The sequence below is a fragment of the Cimex lectularius genome, unplaced genomic scaffold, assembly GCF_000648675.2.
Source record: "Cimex lectularius strain Harlan isolate CLEC.00 unplaced genomic scaffold, Clec_2.1 scaffold172, whole genome shotgun sequence".
NCBI classification, from domain to species: Eukaryota; Metazoa; Arthropoda; class Insecta; order Hemiptera; family Cimicidae; genus Cimex; species Cimex lectularius.
The window spans coordinates 437,556-451,639 of NW_019392796.1; the positions used below are offsets into that span (position 1 = coordinate 437,556).

The following is a 14,084-nucleotide window of genomic DNA, read 5'->3' on the forward strand; positions in this document are numbered from 1 at the left end:
AATATTTCCTAATCCACCTGTAGTACCAGACCTTTGGTATAAATACAATAGTATATATTATAATGACAAATATTTACTACTTTAGTTAATGTAAAAACATATTTGTATTTGTAAAAAGTTTCAAAATAGATTCAATTAATTAAGATTTTAAGTTTAGATAAAAATGTCAAGTGGCACGAGCGGGATTCGAACCCACGACCTTCGGCTTGATACGCCGCTACTCTACCACTTGAGCTATCGTGACTTCGATCCACTCGGGCACTAACTTCCCAAAGTTCCCAAGGACAAACTTCTGAAATTAGTGCCCGAGTGGATCGAAGTCACGATAGCACAAGTGGTAGAGTAGCGGCGTATCAAGCCGAAGGGTTCGAATCCCGCTCGTGACACTGATTTTTTTATCTCAACTAAAAGCATTAATTAATTGAATGATACTAATTGGTCATGCGGACCACGAAAAATAGTGAGTTTCAAAGTAGAGTTTACTTATCATTGAATATACAGGTCAACTTCTATAGTCTACCCATTTAATTCGGAAACGATTAACTTTAGCAAAAAACTGGCCACTCCCAGGTTTAATTATGTTGATTCGACCATTCATTAAAATTCATGTTTATAATAAATGCTCCAATACGCCCCCTGCGCAAATAGGCACAGTATAAACCCCCTGCATTTTAAATCAAAAACGTGAGGTCCATCTTGTTACAAAAAGCATGCCCACCTCATGCGTCTTCCGTCGGGCATAACTCAGAAATGTTCGATCCAACCAAAATTTTCCTTTTAGTAAAAGTGACATAAAATAAGCTCTAGAATCGAATTGTACAATACAAATACGGTATTCTCATTTAAAATGTCATTTCCCAGCTGGATGATAAAGTTATGTTAAAACTGTTACCACCGCGATCCCTAACCAAAATTAAATTGGGGTTTGTACAAGATCATTTTTTGCTAAAGTTAATCGTTTTCGAATTAAATGTGTGGACTATAAAAGTTGATACACAGTGTATAAAATATGCATTTGTAAAAAGCAAGGCCTATAAATGAGTTACATGATGCGACCGTGAAAAATAATTCTCCACCCTGCCATGAAAATTATTGGCATAAAAACATTTCATTACTTGGCCTCGTTTTGTAATATTTCTTTGTATTTTTGATCTACGTAAACTTTTAATAGAGCTATCGAATCTACCAGCTTCAATAAATGCACAAAACACAGCAATGCCAGTCTAATCTATACTGATAACGAATTTTTTTGTACAGAACTTTTAACTAGATACAATATTTGATTATCCCAACTAAAAGCCTTCATTATTATCTGTAAATAATTTTTATTATATTATTTGTTGTTTTAATGCAACTTTGTGTATCAATTCGAATGTAGAAAAAGGTTATCGGAATAAGACCACAAGGAATAAACGTTTCATACAAATTTATTTTCATCTTAAATATATAAATATTTGGTACTATAAAATTTATTGCTTACATTTAATTAAAACTCTATCACAATACAAATTTTTTTCAATTTGCTTAAATTAAAAGCTTAAAAATATAAAAATATAAGACATCGGTTTAAAGGGAAACCCCGAATAAAAGTAAGTAGATCATATGAAATAAGATTTTAACAATGATAACGTCAACAAATTTTGTGGGGCAAAAAGGCACAATGTAATATACATTCGGCTATATAAGACACAAATAAATAACGTTTACATTAAACAGAAAGTAGTTCAAAAGTAGTAAGATCAATACCAAACAAGTATATCGTAAAATGCTTAAAAATCATTGTAAAAATAAGTGGTAAAACTCACAATCGACTATCAAATTACAAAGGTAAGACGAGTCACAACACATATTAATTGCGAATTCCACAAAATGCTTGTATTTGAAAACATTGTTGAATGGTCAGTCGACGTGTCTTTAGGCTATATGGCAAGTATTACTTAAAACTAACACTTTTTGATTAAGCTTAGAGTTAGTTTAAATTGTAATAAAGCATTTTCGATGAATAACGATATTGCACTCCCTTAAACCAAAAGGTGGTCGTATTTCTTATTATTAAGGGTAACAATAATAAAATCTAGTAATGTCCTACTGAAATAAAGCATAAAGAAAAATAGTATCGATTTACAACCGATTTGTCATTTGATTGTTTACTTTCAAATAAAAAGGTAACTAGTAGTTCATAAAACTTACAGTTATAATGTAATTAATGCTGATAATCACACGGGGGCTCTGTACAAACTTACAATTTCACAGAGGGCGAAATTTTTAATTCTTATCGACTAGAGATAACTCGACCAGCATATAACAGAAATCTACAAATGGTCTTTCGTCTGCGACGCAAGTGCATATGCGGTCAAACGGACGAAAGACGTAAATCGCGTCCAAAAGTGGACACTTCACAGCCATTAAGGCACACTCCTTGTTAGATACTGTGTCGAGTGAGAAAACTAAAAACCACTTCTAGCAATAACTGACCACTAGCCTTGGCACAATTCAACAGAGTCTACTTAATTAATTGTATCATTGCACTAAAACAAATAATACCGATGGGATATTTTTGTAGTTTATCTTTCAGACTTTTTTCTATGGAAAGTGTCAAAAGTCTAAACGTCCCGGTTGAATTGATTGTTTTTGTCCAGACGAGTGTTACTGCGTCCCAGGGTCGATCAAGTGGCAGCCTTGGTTCACGTGTTGCATAACCTCTTCTTTCAACCGGCAGACCTGGGCTTTGAGCTTGTTGGCGACCTGGGCCAATTCGGCGTTTTCGCCTTTGAGGACACGCACCTTCTCTTCGAGGAGGGAGATCCTCTCCAGCTTCCTTTTGCGGCATTTGGAGGCGGCTATCCTATTCCTCTGCCTCTTCCTCTCCATTTTGATCCTCTCTTGGCATTCCATGTCTATGGGAGAGACTGGCGGGGAACAGTTGATATTGGGCACCGTCTGCGGTTCGTCTTTGATCACCGTGGTCTCGGGCGAGAGGCCGAAGGAATACAAGTTCGGCTTACAGTCGTCGCCCTTCGGGAAGATGGCACCTTGGGACGAATCGCTGTGGTGGAGCTCGTTGAGCGCGTCTACGAACCCTTTCACGTAACTTTCTTGTTCCTTCGTAACGTTATTCGGGAAGAGTATCTGTGTGGAGGTCGGTGTTGTCGTCGTCACCAAATTTGGCTGGTCTATAAGTAGTTTTACCACTTCCGGCGTGCCGAGTTTGAGCATATTCACATCCGGTGTGGTAAGTACGCTCTGAGGGGCGCACACGTTCGTGTTGAGCTTCAGCTTCATGGCCGACGAACCGTTGAAGTCCAGCGTCATCGGCCTCTTCAGCTGCTTCAGATCCTTGGACATTGGGAGATTGTACGCCTGCTCTTCGTAGAAAGTCGTATCCATTTTTGGACAGTAGCACAAAACCACTCACGAGAGAGTCCGATCCGGTCGGCGTAGGCTCTACTTCAACTGCTCGGACGGAACACAAGGACTCGACGACGGTTCGACACTGAATGTTGTTTACTCCCGCTAGACATTCTTTTTATCCTGTGACTCAGACCTGCTGAAAATAGGGTTGACGTCATTTTCTCGGCCTCTCATTGGCTAGACCTGACGTCAACCGTTCTCGTAGTGAATGTAGGATGCCCTACCGCGCATGTCCCTCCCAATACCGCCTCCTTCCACCCAAACCGGCCTCTTCACCTCCCGTCCTGGCACCGAACCCACCATCGGCCGGCTCCCCCCTCGACACAGAGACGGCCGACAGCCACTCCATCGGCACCTTTAATTTCAATACGGCCGATTATACATCTCTTCCTCCCACCTTTCAAAAACGAGTTAACCCAAACTATCCGTTTCGCTACAAAAGTTGATTTGAAGTTTTTTCTTTTCATCGCTGGGTAAGGCGGGAACCACGCGGGACCGGCTTTGTTTGGCCCTGGACCAAATTTCTTCTCGGTACTACCAATTTGAACACGGAACCGCTAGCCTTTACGGCGAAACCGTCGGCTACGCCAGGCTAACAACTGCATCAATATCGTTTAAAGGAACATGTAAAATCCATTGGGGACATATCGAAAAACAAATTTAATTAAAAATAAAACATAACAAGATACTTTTTACTTGCCACTTTTTTTATGCAACTATTGGCAATTTTCACATAGACAAATATAAAAAATAATATCCAAACAGATCAATCTTTGAAAAATGTATTTACAACTATAGTATACTCGTTTTATCACTCTCTCCCTCAATAATTATCTAACTACCACTCACCTTCGATCTCTAAAAATTTTTCATATTTCTCACATCTTACCTCTTTACACAATTTTAATTCTTTTATTCTTTTTTTGTCACTCTTTGTAATACTATTTTGCCCACACTGGAAGATCATATTCTCCCTTTTCTCTTATTCTCTTTACCTATAGACTTGTTCCTATCTTCGTCCATTTCTCCCTCTTTCTGTTCTTCCCTTTCGCTCTTTGTTCTCATTCTCTCCCTCTCTCTCACCCTCTCTCTCTCCCTCTCACTCACTCTACGTAGTTTTTTCATGAATTGTCCGTCTGCCTTTATAATTTTTCACTTTTTCAAAAACTTTCTTTATTTCTCTTTCGCCCACTCACGAAATTTCTGTTCTCCCATTCTTATCTTTTCTATATACATATTTTTTTTCTCCTTTCATCGTCATTTTCCCTGACACCCACACACACTCTCTTTCCCACACATGCTCTCTCTTTCTCTCTCTCTCTCTCTCTCTCTCTCTCTCTCTCTCTCTCTCTCTCTCACACACACACACACACACACACACACACACACATATATACACACACACAATTTAAATAAATATCTTTTTTTTTAATCGTCCGTCTCCATTGTTCCTTTCTCACTTTTTAAAAGATTATTTCTTTATTTCTCTTTCGTCCACACACGAAATTTCTGTTCTCCCATTCTCTTTTAACCTGGATCCATTTCTTTGTTTCTTTCTTCGTCTATTCCTCCGTCTTTCTATTCTTACCCCTTGGGCTCTTTATTATCACTCTCTCTCTCTCTCTCACTCGCTCTCTCTCACACACACACACACACATTCTTTAAATTTATGTCTATATTTTTCCTTGATTCTACTGTCTCTCTTGCACTTTTCTCACTCTTTATGAGAATATTTATGTATTCTTTCTCGCCCACACTGGCAATTTCTTTTTTCTCTTTCTCTAATTCTTTTTCTGACTACGCTGTTTCTTTGTTCCATTCTTCGTCTATTCCTCCCTCTCTTTATTCTTCACTTTTTCGCTATCAATAATTCATTATTTTTTACTTTCTTTCGTCTGTCCCCCTCCCTTTTTCTTTGTGTCTTTCCTTCTTAGATCCGCCTACTACTTTATCTCTGCCTCTTTTCTTTTTTTAATTAAAATGTACGAATGAATCAAACAAATCCCAAACTAGAAATTACAATGAATATTGGTTAAATTTATTTATCATAATAATATTTTCGTAAATCGATTGAAATATTGAACAGTAGTCCACGAAAATGGACACTATTGCAATTTGAAACTAAAACAAAACCTGTTTAAATAAAACTGAATTTGATTTTCAAGGTTATGAATTGTTTAATTCAACACAAAATGAAGGAGAAATGAAGTAAATCGGTAGTTAATTCATGTACTTGTTTAGCCTTTAATACGTCCATTAAATATAATTAATAACGGGCGAACAGTGGTAATTATTTTTGTCGTTTCTTTTGTTAATCTCGAAGATAATCATTGTCTACATAAATAAATAATTATTCTACTCATGTTCCGTCTACACTGAGGTGGAGATAGGTAATTATTACAAATAATATTGCATTTACTATTAGGTACTAGTAAAAAAGTTTTATACGATTTTCCTCATCCTTTCCATCATGATTATCACAATTACTGCCCAATTTCGGAATATTTTGTAAAGTTTTTTTTTCCGCAACAGCAGAGGTCATATAAATCCTCAGGGTGCCGGTGTTTATGGGGAAAAAATGTAAGTATGTCCATACCATTTGTCAAGTTAAAGTTAAGTTAAACAAGTTAATGTATCGGGACTACCTCCTTCTCTCGGAATCAATCAAATTTTTGAATTTTTCCTAAAAATGGCTCATTTTATCAATTTGATACTGTAGGAATATTCATGTAAAATATATGTTATGTAGTATCCTGATACTTTATTTTTTTAATTTTTTTTAAACGAGGGTTCGCAACAGCCAAGGTCATATAAACCCTCAGAGTGTCGGTGTTTTTGAAAAAAAAAAAAAAAAAAAGAAAAGCCCATTTGTAAGTATGACGGGTTCAAATGCAGGGCCGCTGGTTTCGAACCCGGGGCCTTTACCTAACAGTGATGAGCGCTGTGTCAACCGTCTAAACCGTTGCGGCCACCTTCGCCCCTCTAAAGTATGGTTTGGCTTTATAGATAAATTTGCGTTATTCCAATCTTTGTGGATTTAGCAGTTTATATGGTATTCATTATTTAAGGAAAAATAAAAATTCTGTACTGTGTAGCTTATTAGAATAAATAAAATAAAATAAATAATAATAATCATTCTACACTGTATACATTATTCGAAGAAAATTCTATGCAGTATAGCTTCTTGAAAGAAAAAAGAAAACCCTAGCTTCTTATTGAGCAAAAATTGTATATGGTATAGCATATTCAAAGAGAAAAGATAAACGATATGGTATAGAACATTTAAGGAAAAAGGTAAATCCTATATAGTATACCTCATTCAAAGAAAAAAGAAAATTCTACACAAAACTTTTTTCCTCGGGATCACTCCCAGTCTTTATATTTTTCACTACTAATCCACTAAATAATCTATTCTGGAATTTAGAGAAACTTAGTTTCACCTAAGGTTCAACCACCATCCTTTAGGATTGCACCCAACCGAATAACCGTCAACCTGGGGTCAAATAACATACTTCTGGGGTGACAATTTTCCCCAACTGAAAAATAGGCAACAGGAAAGCGATAGAATTAAGGAGTAAATATAAATCATAATATTGGTAATTACTTATTTATTGCGACGACAACCCCTTATTCAGACAGACCACTTTTATTTGACTACACTCGAAAAATTCGGTAATCGTGCCCACCAACCTACATGGGATATTGAAAGACTCCACGACTTACTGATGACTACTGGGATTCGTACTGATACACAACGTTCCAAACTCAAACATATCAATGTGTCCACTTACATGTTTTTCGGTTATAACATAAATTTAACCTCGATAAAAAAATTTTTAAGTAACCGGTTGTTCAATAATTGTAGAATTCGGGAGGAGCAGTCAAGAATGAGGTAGTTTAGAAAACACCTTTCTCCGACATTTCGACCTTTATTTGGTTCATCAACATCAATATAACACCACAGGAATAGCAACACATTTTATGCCCTGAAGATGACTCGAATAAAGGTTGAAATGTAGGGAAAAAATTGAAAAAGTCTTTTTCTAAACTGCCTCATTTTTCCTTGCTCCTTACGAATCCACCAATTAATAAATTTTACTTTCAGCCTCAATAAATCAAAGAACATATAAAGTTTTACAGTCACGTACATTACCATCGGGAAAGGTAGTTCGGACCAGGTTTACAGTGATAAATACTTTTCAAGTCCAAACCCGCAATTTGCAATTGATTATTCGATTTATTCACCCTAGACCATTATCATGAATATCAATGTTCAGAACGGCTTCACATTTCAAGGTCCCTCTCAATTTGGGCGTATTTTTGAAACGGTTGAAATTTGGGATGTGAGGGGGGAAGAATATCCCTGGTTGCTTCCAAATAAAACAAACCCGACAGGATGCTCCAAATTTAAACCCCACACAGGAAAAATACATCCTGTTCAAATTCGGAGAAGTAAAAAACCAGCTGCTTGAATATTTCTGAAAATATAGCATGCATGGTCTTACATAATTAGTATTTTTTGTACGAAAGTGAGAAAAATATAAACAAATGTTTTAGAATATTGTATTGTACTGTATTTTAATGAGGTGCTAAGAACGCGATGGATGAATCACCCGCATGCGACCTTACTAGACCAAATGGATGGGTGTAGCGCCAAAGAGAAAAATCGAATGCCTATTCAAAACGTCAGCCTCCAAATTTAGTGTACCATTATGGAAATATTAGCGACCCTGACCTTAAGAGCATCGCGAGATCATAAGGTGCAGGGTTGCCGAGTTATCAACGAATGTTACTAATCAAAAAAAGACAATCACAAATATCAACACGGTTTAAAACCCATTCACTATGTGTGCACTTTTTTGCGAGGTTAGTTAAAAGAAAGAAGAGCATTTATCAAAAAGAAAACATCAATACACGCTACTTTATTTATTTACACTGACTTGGCTAAGATATAATTTCTTGGCAACGTCCTCTGCCTGGACGTCCCCATGAGTGCCCGCTCAAATCGACATCACTTTTTAATTTAAAAAACTGGGTGCAATAATTAAAATTAAAAATTAAGGTTTGACCACGTAAAAATATTTTTATCTAACATAACAACATAAAAGAATAAATAATTGTAGGTCAAAATGGTTGCGAACGCAATAAAGGCAATTACTTATGTATTTCGACTGCAACCACTTATTCAGACCACTTTTATTTATCGTATACATACATCTATTAAAAAACCGGGAGCATGTGGAGACTAATAAACTGCATCACAATAATGAAAATCCTGATATTTAAAAGAGTAATTTTGACCGATCATCGAGACCAACTGGATTAAAATCCACATTTGTTCAATTTTTTTTATTCTTTGCGGCCAATCTTAATGGAAAGGAAAATTAAACTTACAACGTAACATTTACCCCAGTTATGGAAGATTGAGTTGAACGGCTTTCCGGAAATAACACGGATATATTATTGGCATTTTGTTTTTCTCTCCGACAAATGTTTTCTCAGTATTCTATTCTCGTTGTTTTGTTTTATTCTTCATATGTGTTTTTAATGTGCAACCTTTCTTAACGGGGTTGTTTACCTGAAGAAAATGACGGGCCGGGCTTTCGGAAATTGTCTGCACCTGTTAATAATCGCTATTCCAATTTTTCTGGTTAAGTCCTACTTACTGGTAATCTTTGTTATGATTAAATCAAAATGAGTAAGTATGTGAAAAATATTTTTTTGTATATTATTAATACATTTATTTATTCACTCTCTCACTCTCACTCACTCTCTCTCTCTCTCTCTCTCTCTCTCTCTCTCTCTCTCTCTCTCTCTCTCACCCGTCTCTCCTGCTGATCTAAGTATTTTTTCATTTCTTCTATCTTTGATAGTTCTACCCATGACACCACTGTTTTTTGAGTTTTCACTCTCTAATCTTTCTTCACAACTTGCACTTTTCTTTCTCATTCCATTTTTTTACATATTAATATTTTTTTCTTTCATACATGTAGGCAAAGAGAATCATTTTCTTATTGATTCACTGGCATAATTCAGAAACGGAGGAATAATGCTAAAACATTTTTTATATTTCTACGTATTAGCAATAATACCGAATAAGTATGCAAATAAAAGTCCTGATTTAATTCAACTGTTTTACACAGATTTAATCAACTATTTTTCCAATACTCTACGCGTGTCGCATACTATTAAATGCTGCTTTTTATTTCAACGAACAAATTTAATATTTTCACAGATCCAGCGGCATTTGATATTTAACCGGTCTTGGATATAATGAAACCTTGAGGAAACACACCAGCTCACTACAGACGGGTCATGGGCAAATTCGTGTCACTGCCCCGAATCTGGGCTGCTGTCGTTCCAAACTGGCTTGTGGGATCTAAAACACACGATGATGACGTGGAAAAAACGGAATTGTGTTTACAATTTAAATCCGCCGTTCATTACTTTATGGCTGTATTCCAAACGCTAATGTCAACATAAAAATGAAATTGAGTTTACTATTAAAATGGCTTAATTGAAACGTCGCTCTTTTTCTGATATATTGTTTCATTTGTTTCTAAAGATCACTACAATAATAACATACATGGAAGTATTGTAAACTCAAAATAAAAACATTTGCCAAAGACGTATTAAATGAGTACAAAAAACATGTGTAAAGACATAAATATACGTCAACTATACTCAAACAAGGACAAAATTAACAAATAACTCTTAGACTACACTTGTCAACAACCTACTACCCCAGAAAACAACCAATGACTTCAAAACCACCCAGGGCAACATAAAAACACAAACTTGCCGAAAAGAAAACGCAAAACCACAAGCAACGCAGTAAATCTACTCCAAACAAATTCAACCCCAGCAAAACTACTATAGAAAAGACTAAAAACCAAACGAACCAACACAGAACTTAACATAACGTAGGTCCTACCTACAAGCAAGCAATTTAGCATAAACAAGCGAGAATATATGAACCCACTAAAATGTAGACTAGTTCAACATAGATGAGTGAGAAATCGTGAGATGCGGTCTGGTGTGATGTAGGTTTCAGAAAAACATTTTCTTTATCGTTCCAACGTTTCGATCTTTATTGAGATCATCTTCAGGGCCTGGTATTTACAAACATTGTTTACATTTAACAAATACATATAGAAAGTGGAAAAAAGTGAATTTATACAATGCAAAATATATTTCTTTATATATTCAATCAAAGTATTTCTACTCACTCAAAGTGTTTGTCTTCTGTGTAATTGTGCCATTCTTCCCCTGAAGATGATCTCAATAAAGATCGAAACGTTGGCACGATAAAGAAAATGTTTTTCTGAAACATACATCACACCAGACAGCATCTCACGATTTCTGAATAATTATCGATTAACGGTCACTAATCACCACACATAGATGAGGTAGTTCCGTCGGTTTCGCCAGGTGCGTTTTGGTTTTGTCAATTTCTGTCAATTATCAGAGGTCTTTGCCTGCCTTGATTAGTCACTGAAGATGATGGCCAAAAAATTGCAAGGAAAGGCAGGCCAAAATATATGAAATTACCAAACCACAACTTAGCATCCTGCAGACCTCAATAGGAAAATCATTCAACACATAAGATTGTTTAAAACTTTCATAATAGTTAACTCACTGTGAGTTCGTTTTATTATGGCACCTCATTGAATATAAAAAAGTGCGTTACAGCAAGCAGTTTTGGGCTTTATTTCTATGAGGAATATATAAATTATATATTTTTTTAAACCGTATTTTAAATAATAATTTAGAGGGGAGGACCGTTCTTCGGCAAAACAGCTTATTTTCTTTATACATATTCTTGTTTATAACTTCTTTTTCACCATGGATTTTAATTTTTACACAATTACCTATTTTAGGAGAGTCTATACTTCTACCGTTAAAATTCTAGTTTTCAGCGTATCTAGGCAATTTTTCAACGTCATCGAGATGTTGAAAGAGTTACCGAATATGTAGTTGCCATTTTTCAGTACCTTTTTCTCAAAATCAATTTGAACTATTACAACCAAACTTTTTGTTTTATTTTTCTTAGTATATCACAACTTCCTGGCTAAGCTTTAAAAATATAAATAATTAGATTGATTTTTGGCGTAAAACCTAATGTCATGCAATTTTATATCCTTCTGGTATAGAAAAAAATTGGTCTGCTCCTGGTTTTTTAGAATCTGCTCCCTACGATTATTCGCGATTCCTCTAGAAAATAAGTATCGCTTCAATATGATGAATAGTTTTGGAGAAAATTGTACCGAAACGTAAAACACCCAACTTTTCTGGAGGACATTTTCTGATCGAAATGTTTGCCACCCACTTTACTTCATAAAAACGTTACGCACCCTACATTCCTCGTGCAAAAAATGTGTTGATGTACGATGTTAGTTGAGGAGTTAGTGTCACAGAATGTTCAATACATAAAAAAGGGAGTAAGCAATAGCCTCTTAAGTGCATCAACGCTAGATACACCGGAACATTTGATTCGCAACTTTCAAATAATTATTTGAAGTACTTTTTAAGATCGGTATCTCATGGGACCAGTTTCATTCCGCGCAAAAACAATTGTAGTTTAATATAAAATGTCTCTGTGAGATCGTGTCGTAATATAAAAAAGACCTTTTCAGTCAGTATTATTTTGCTTTATTTCAATACAGATGAGATTAGGAATTATATTTTATTTTAACGGTTGGATGTACAAAACAGTATGGTTGAAAAAGTTGAACGACTCCCAAATAGGTAAAAGTTGAAACTTTTGAAATGTGTAAATGAGGAAAAATAGGACATCGACAAACGTAGCAGATCTGAAACTTCCAAGTATACAAAACACGGTAGTAATCCAGCGTAGAAAGTTCAATCCGATGTACGAAGATTCTAAATATAAACTTTACAATATGCAAATGAACGATGAAACGTCGAATTACAATAGTTATGATTGTATATTTTTAAACGACGGCCTCATTTGTCTGTAGCGAAATGAGTCACGGTCCACGGTCAAATTTTTTCTTTTTATTCTGCCACACTGGAGAAGTCGTGAAGTCATGAGTGAAGTTGTAAATACATAGTGGCTGTGAAGGTTTTCTGGCCGGAGGGGCGAATCCTGGATTACACAACGGAGAGACGAACTTCGACTAGGTCAATGAATGGAAGAGGTGGGGCTTAGAAATACAGGTGGTCCTTCTGGTGGGGACTTCCGAGAAATCTGGAATTGCCCTCGCACCTATCTGTGAACCCGGATTGACGCAAGAACACCTCCGGGAATAAGAATATACGAGAATGGACGACAAAATAGCAACAATGGTCGAAAGAGATTCAAAGTTCAAACCATAAAGACAACTTCGGTTTCTATGAAAATAATAGCATAAACTTTACTCATGATCATATGAGCTCTGAACATTTCATTCATAAAAAAGTCGAAATAAAAATTTATTTTTTGTCTGAATACCGTCTTGAAATGGCCTTCAATATATCGATTTTTCACCCAAGATTCTACTAATAAAATTACACAAAATCTGGTTTAACATTTAAAGAAATTGTGAAACCGGTGAATCGACGAAATAATAAATAAATGTTACATGACGGCAGTTTGAATATTACAGATTATCTGTGGTCCGCCTATTCTCGCCTTTGTCCTTGGCCAGATGCGGCTTTAGGCAGTTTTTGGTTCGGATGTCCTTAAACTTCACGAATAAACAAAATGTGCGACATACAGTCTATTGAAATCTATATATATATATACTGTATAAAATTAAAATATCTTTTGCATATACAAGTTGCAACGTCGTGAGTCGTAGCCCTTATGCATGATATAATTAATGATTATGATTTATTTTTTAATAACATGGATATTTTTAAGACTAATTGTATTTTTTTTAATTTTTAGGTTTTTGTTTGAAAAAAAACACAATTCCATGTAGTTTTTTAAAAGTATATTACTCATTTAAACATTTATTCGGACGTTCCGGAAATTTACACCCATAATCAGTCATAATTTAAAAGAGTGAGTTTGCCAAAGTATTTTACAACTTTTTACTGTAAGACATTTTTAAAAATTATTATATTTTTCGTTACATAATTTATTTTAAAAGATATATGACCGTTTTGCATCTGTAATTTAAGTTTACTTGTAAAAAAAAAAAAAAAAATGGTATTGTATTTAGGGGAATTTTAAAACAGAAAAATTTACTTGACGACAAGCCGCAGGTTCAAGATGGAAGAAGATTACCTATTGGTTTTTTTTAAATGTGCAATAATGATAAACGTTAATTTTTGTTGTATTTATTCTACTTTTATAATATGCATTTTTTAAACTTATTTTAATTTTTTTTACGAGAGTTTGCGCCAAAATTTAAACTACTGGATTTATTTTATTTTTATTTATGTATTTTATAATAATTTTTTAAAATGATGTTTTAAAACAATAATTTTTATTTAATTAAGTTGGTTTAAAGGGTAGAATTACCAATGATTGTTTTCAACTTATGCTAGTTGTTAAATATTCTTGATCGTATGCTTTTATAATTAATTATTAATTACACACATCTATAATTTTAATATAAATAATGACGGTAAAAAACGTACAAATTGGCTAAGGATGAGCTCAAAGTACAGGAAAATGACTACCCGACGAAACGAAAAATAAAAAATGTAAACTACAGCGCTAT

At 34.9% G+C, this 14,084-nt stretch overlaps 2 protein-coding genes across 6 annotated transcripts in view; both read right to left on the reverse strand.

The window, feature by feature from the left end:
* Positions 1-14,084, reverse strand: part of LOC106665032 (stress-activated protein kinase JNK) — a 383,087-nt gene that overhangs the window by 135,013 nt on the left and 233,990 nt on the right. The gene's annotated exons all lie outside the window — the stretch shown is intronic.
* LOC106665033 (transcription factor jun-D-like) lies at positions 2,047-3,565 on the reverse strand. Its single transcript, XM_014391186.2, has one exon. It carries the CDS (start codon positions 3,385-3,387, stop codon positions 2,647-2,649), a length of 741 nt encoding a protein of 246 aa, XP_014246672.1. The 5' UTR covers positions 3,388-3,565; the 3' UTR covers positions 2,047-2,646.

Coding starts and splice junctions, on each gene's coding strand:
- LOC106665033 (XM_014391186.2), bottom strand. CDS start 3,387: ATGGATACGACTTTCTACGAAGAGCAGGCGTACAATCTCCCAATGTCC.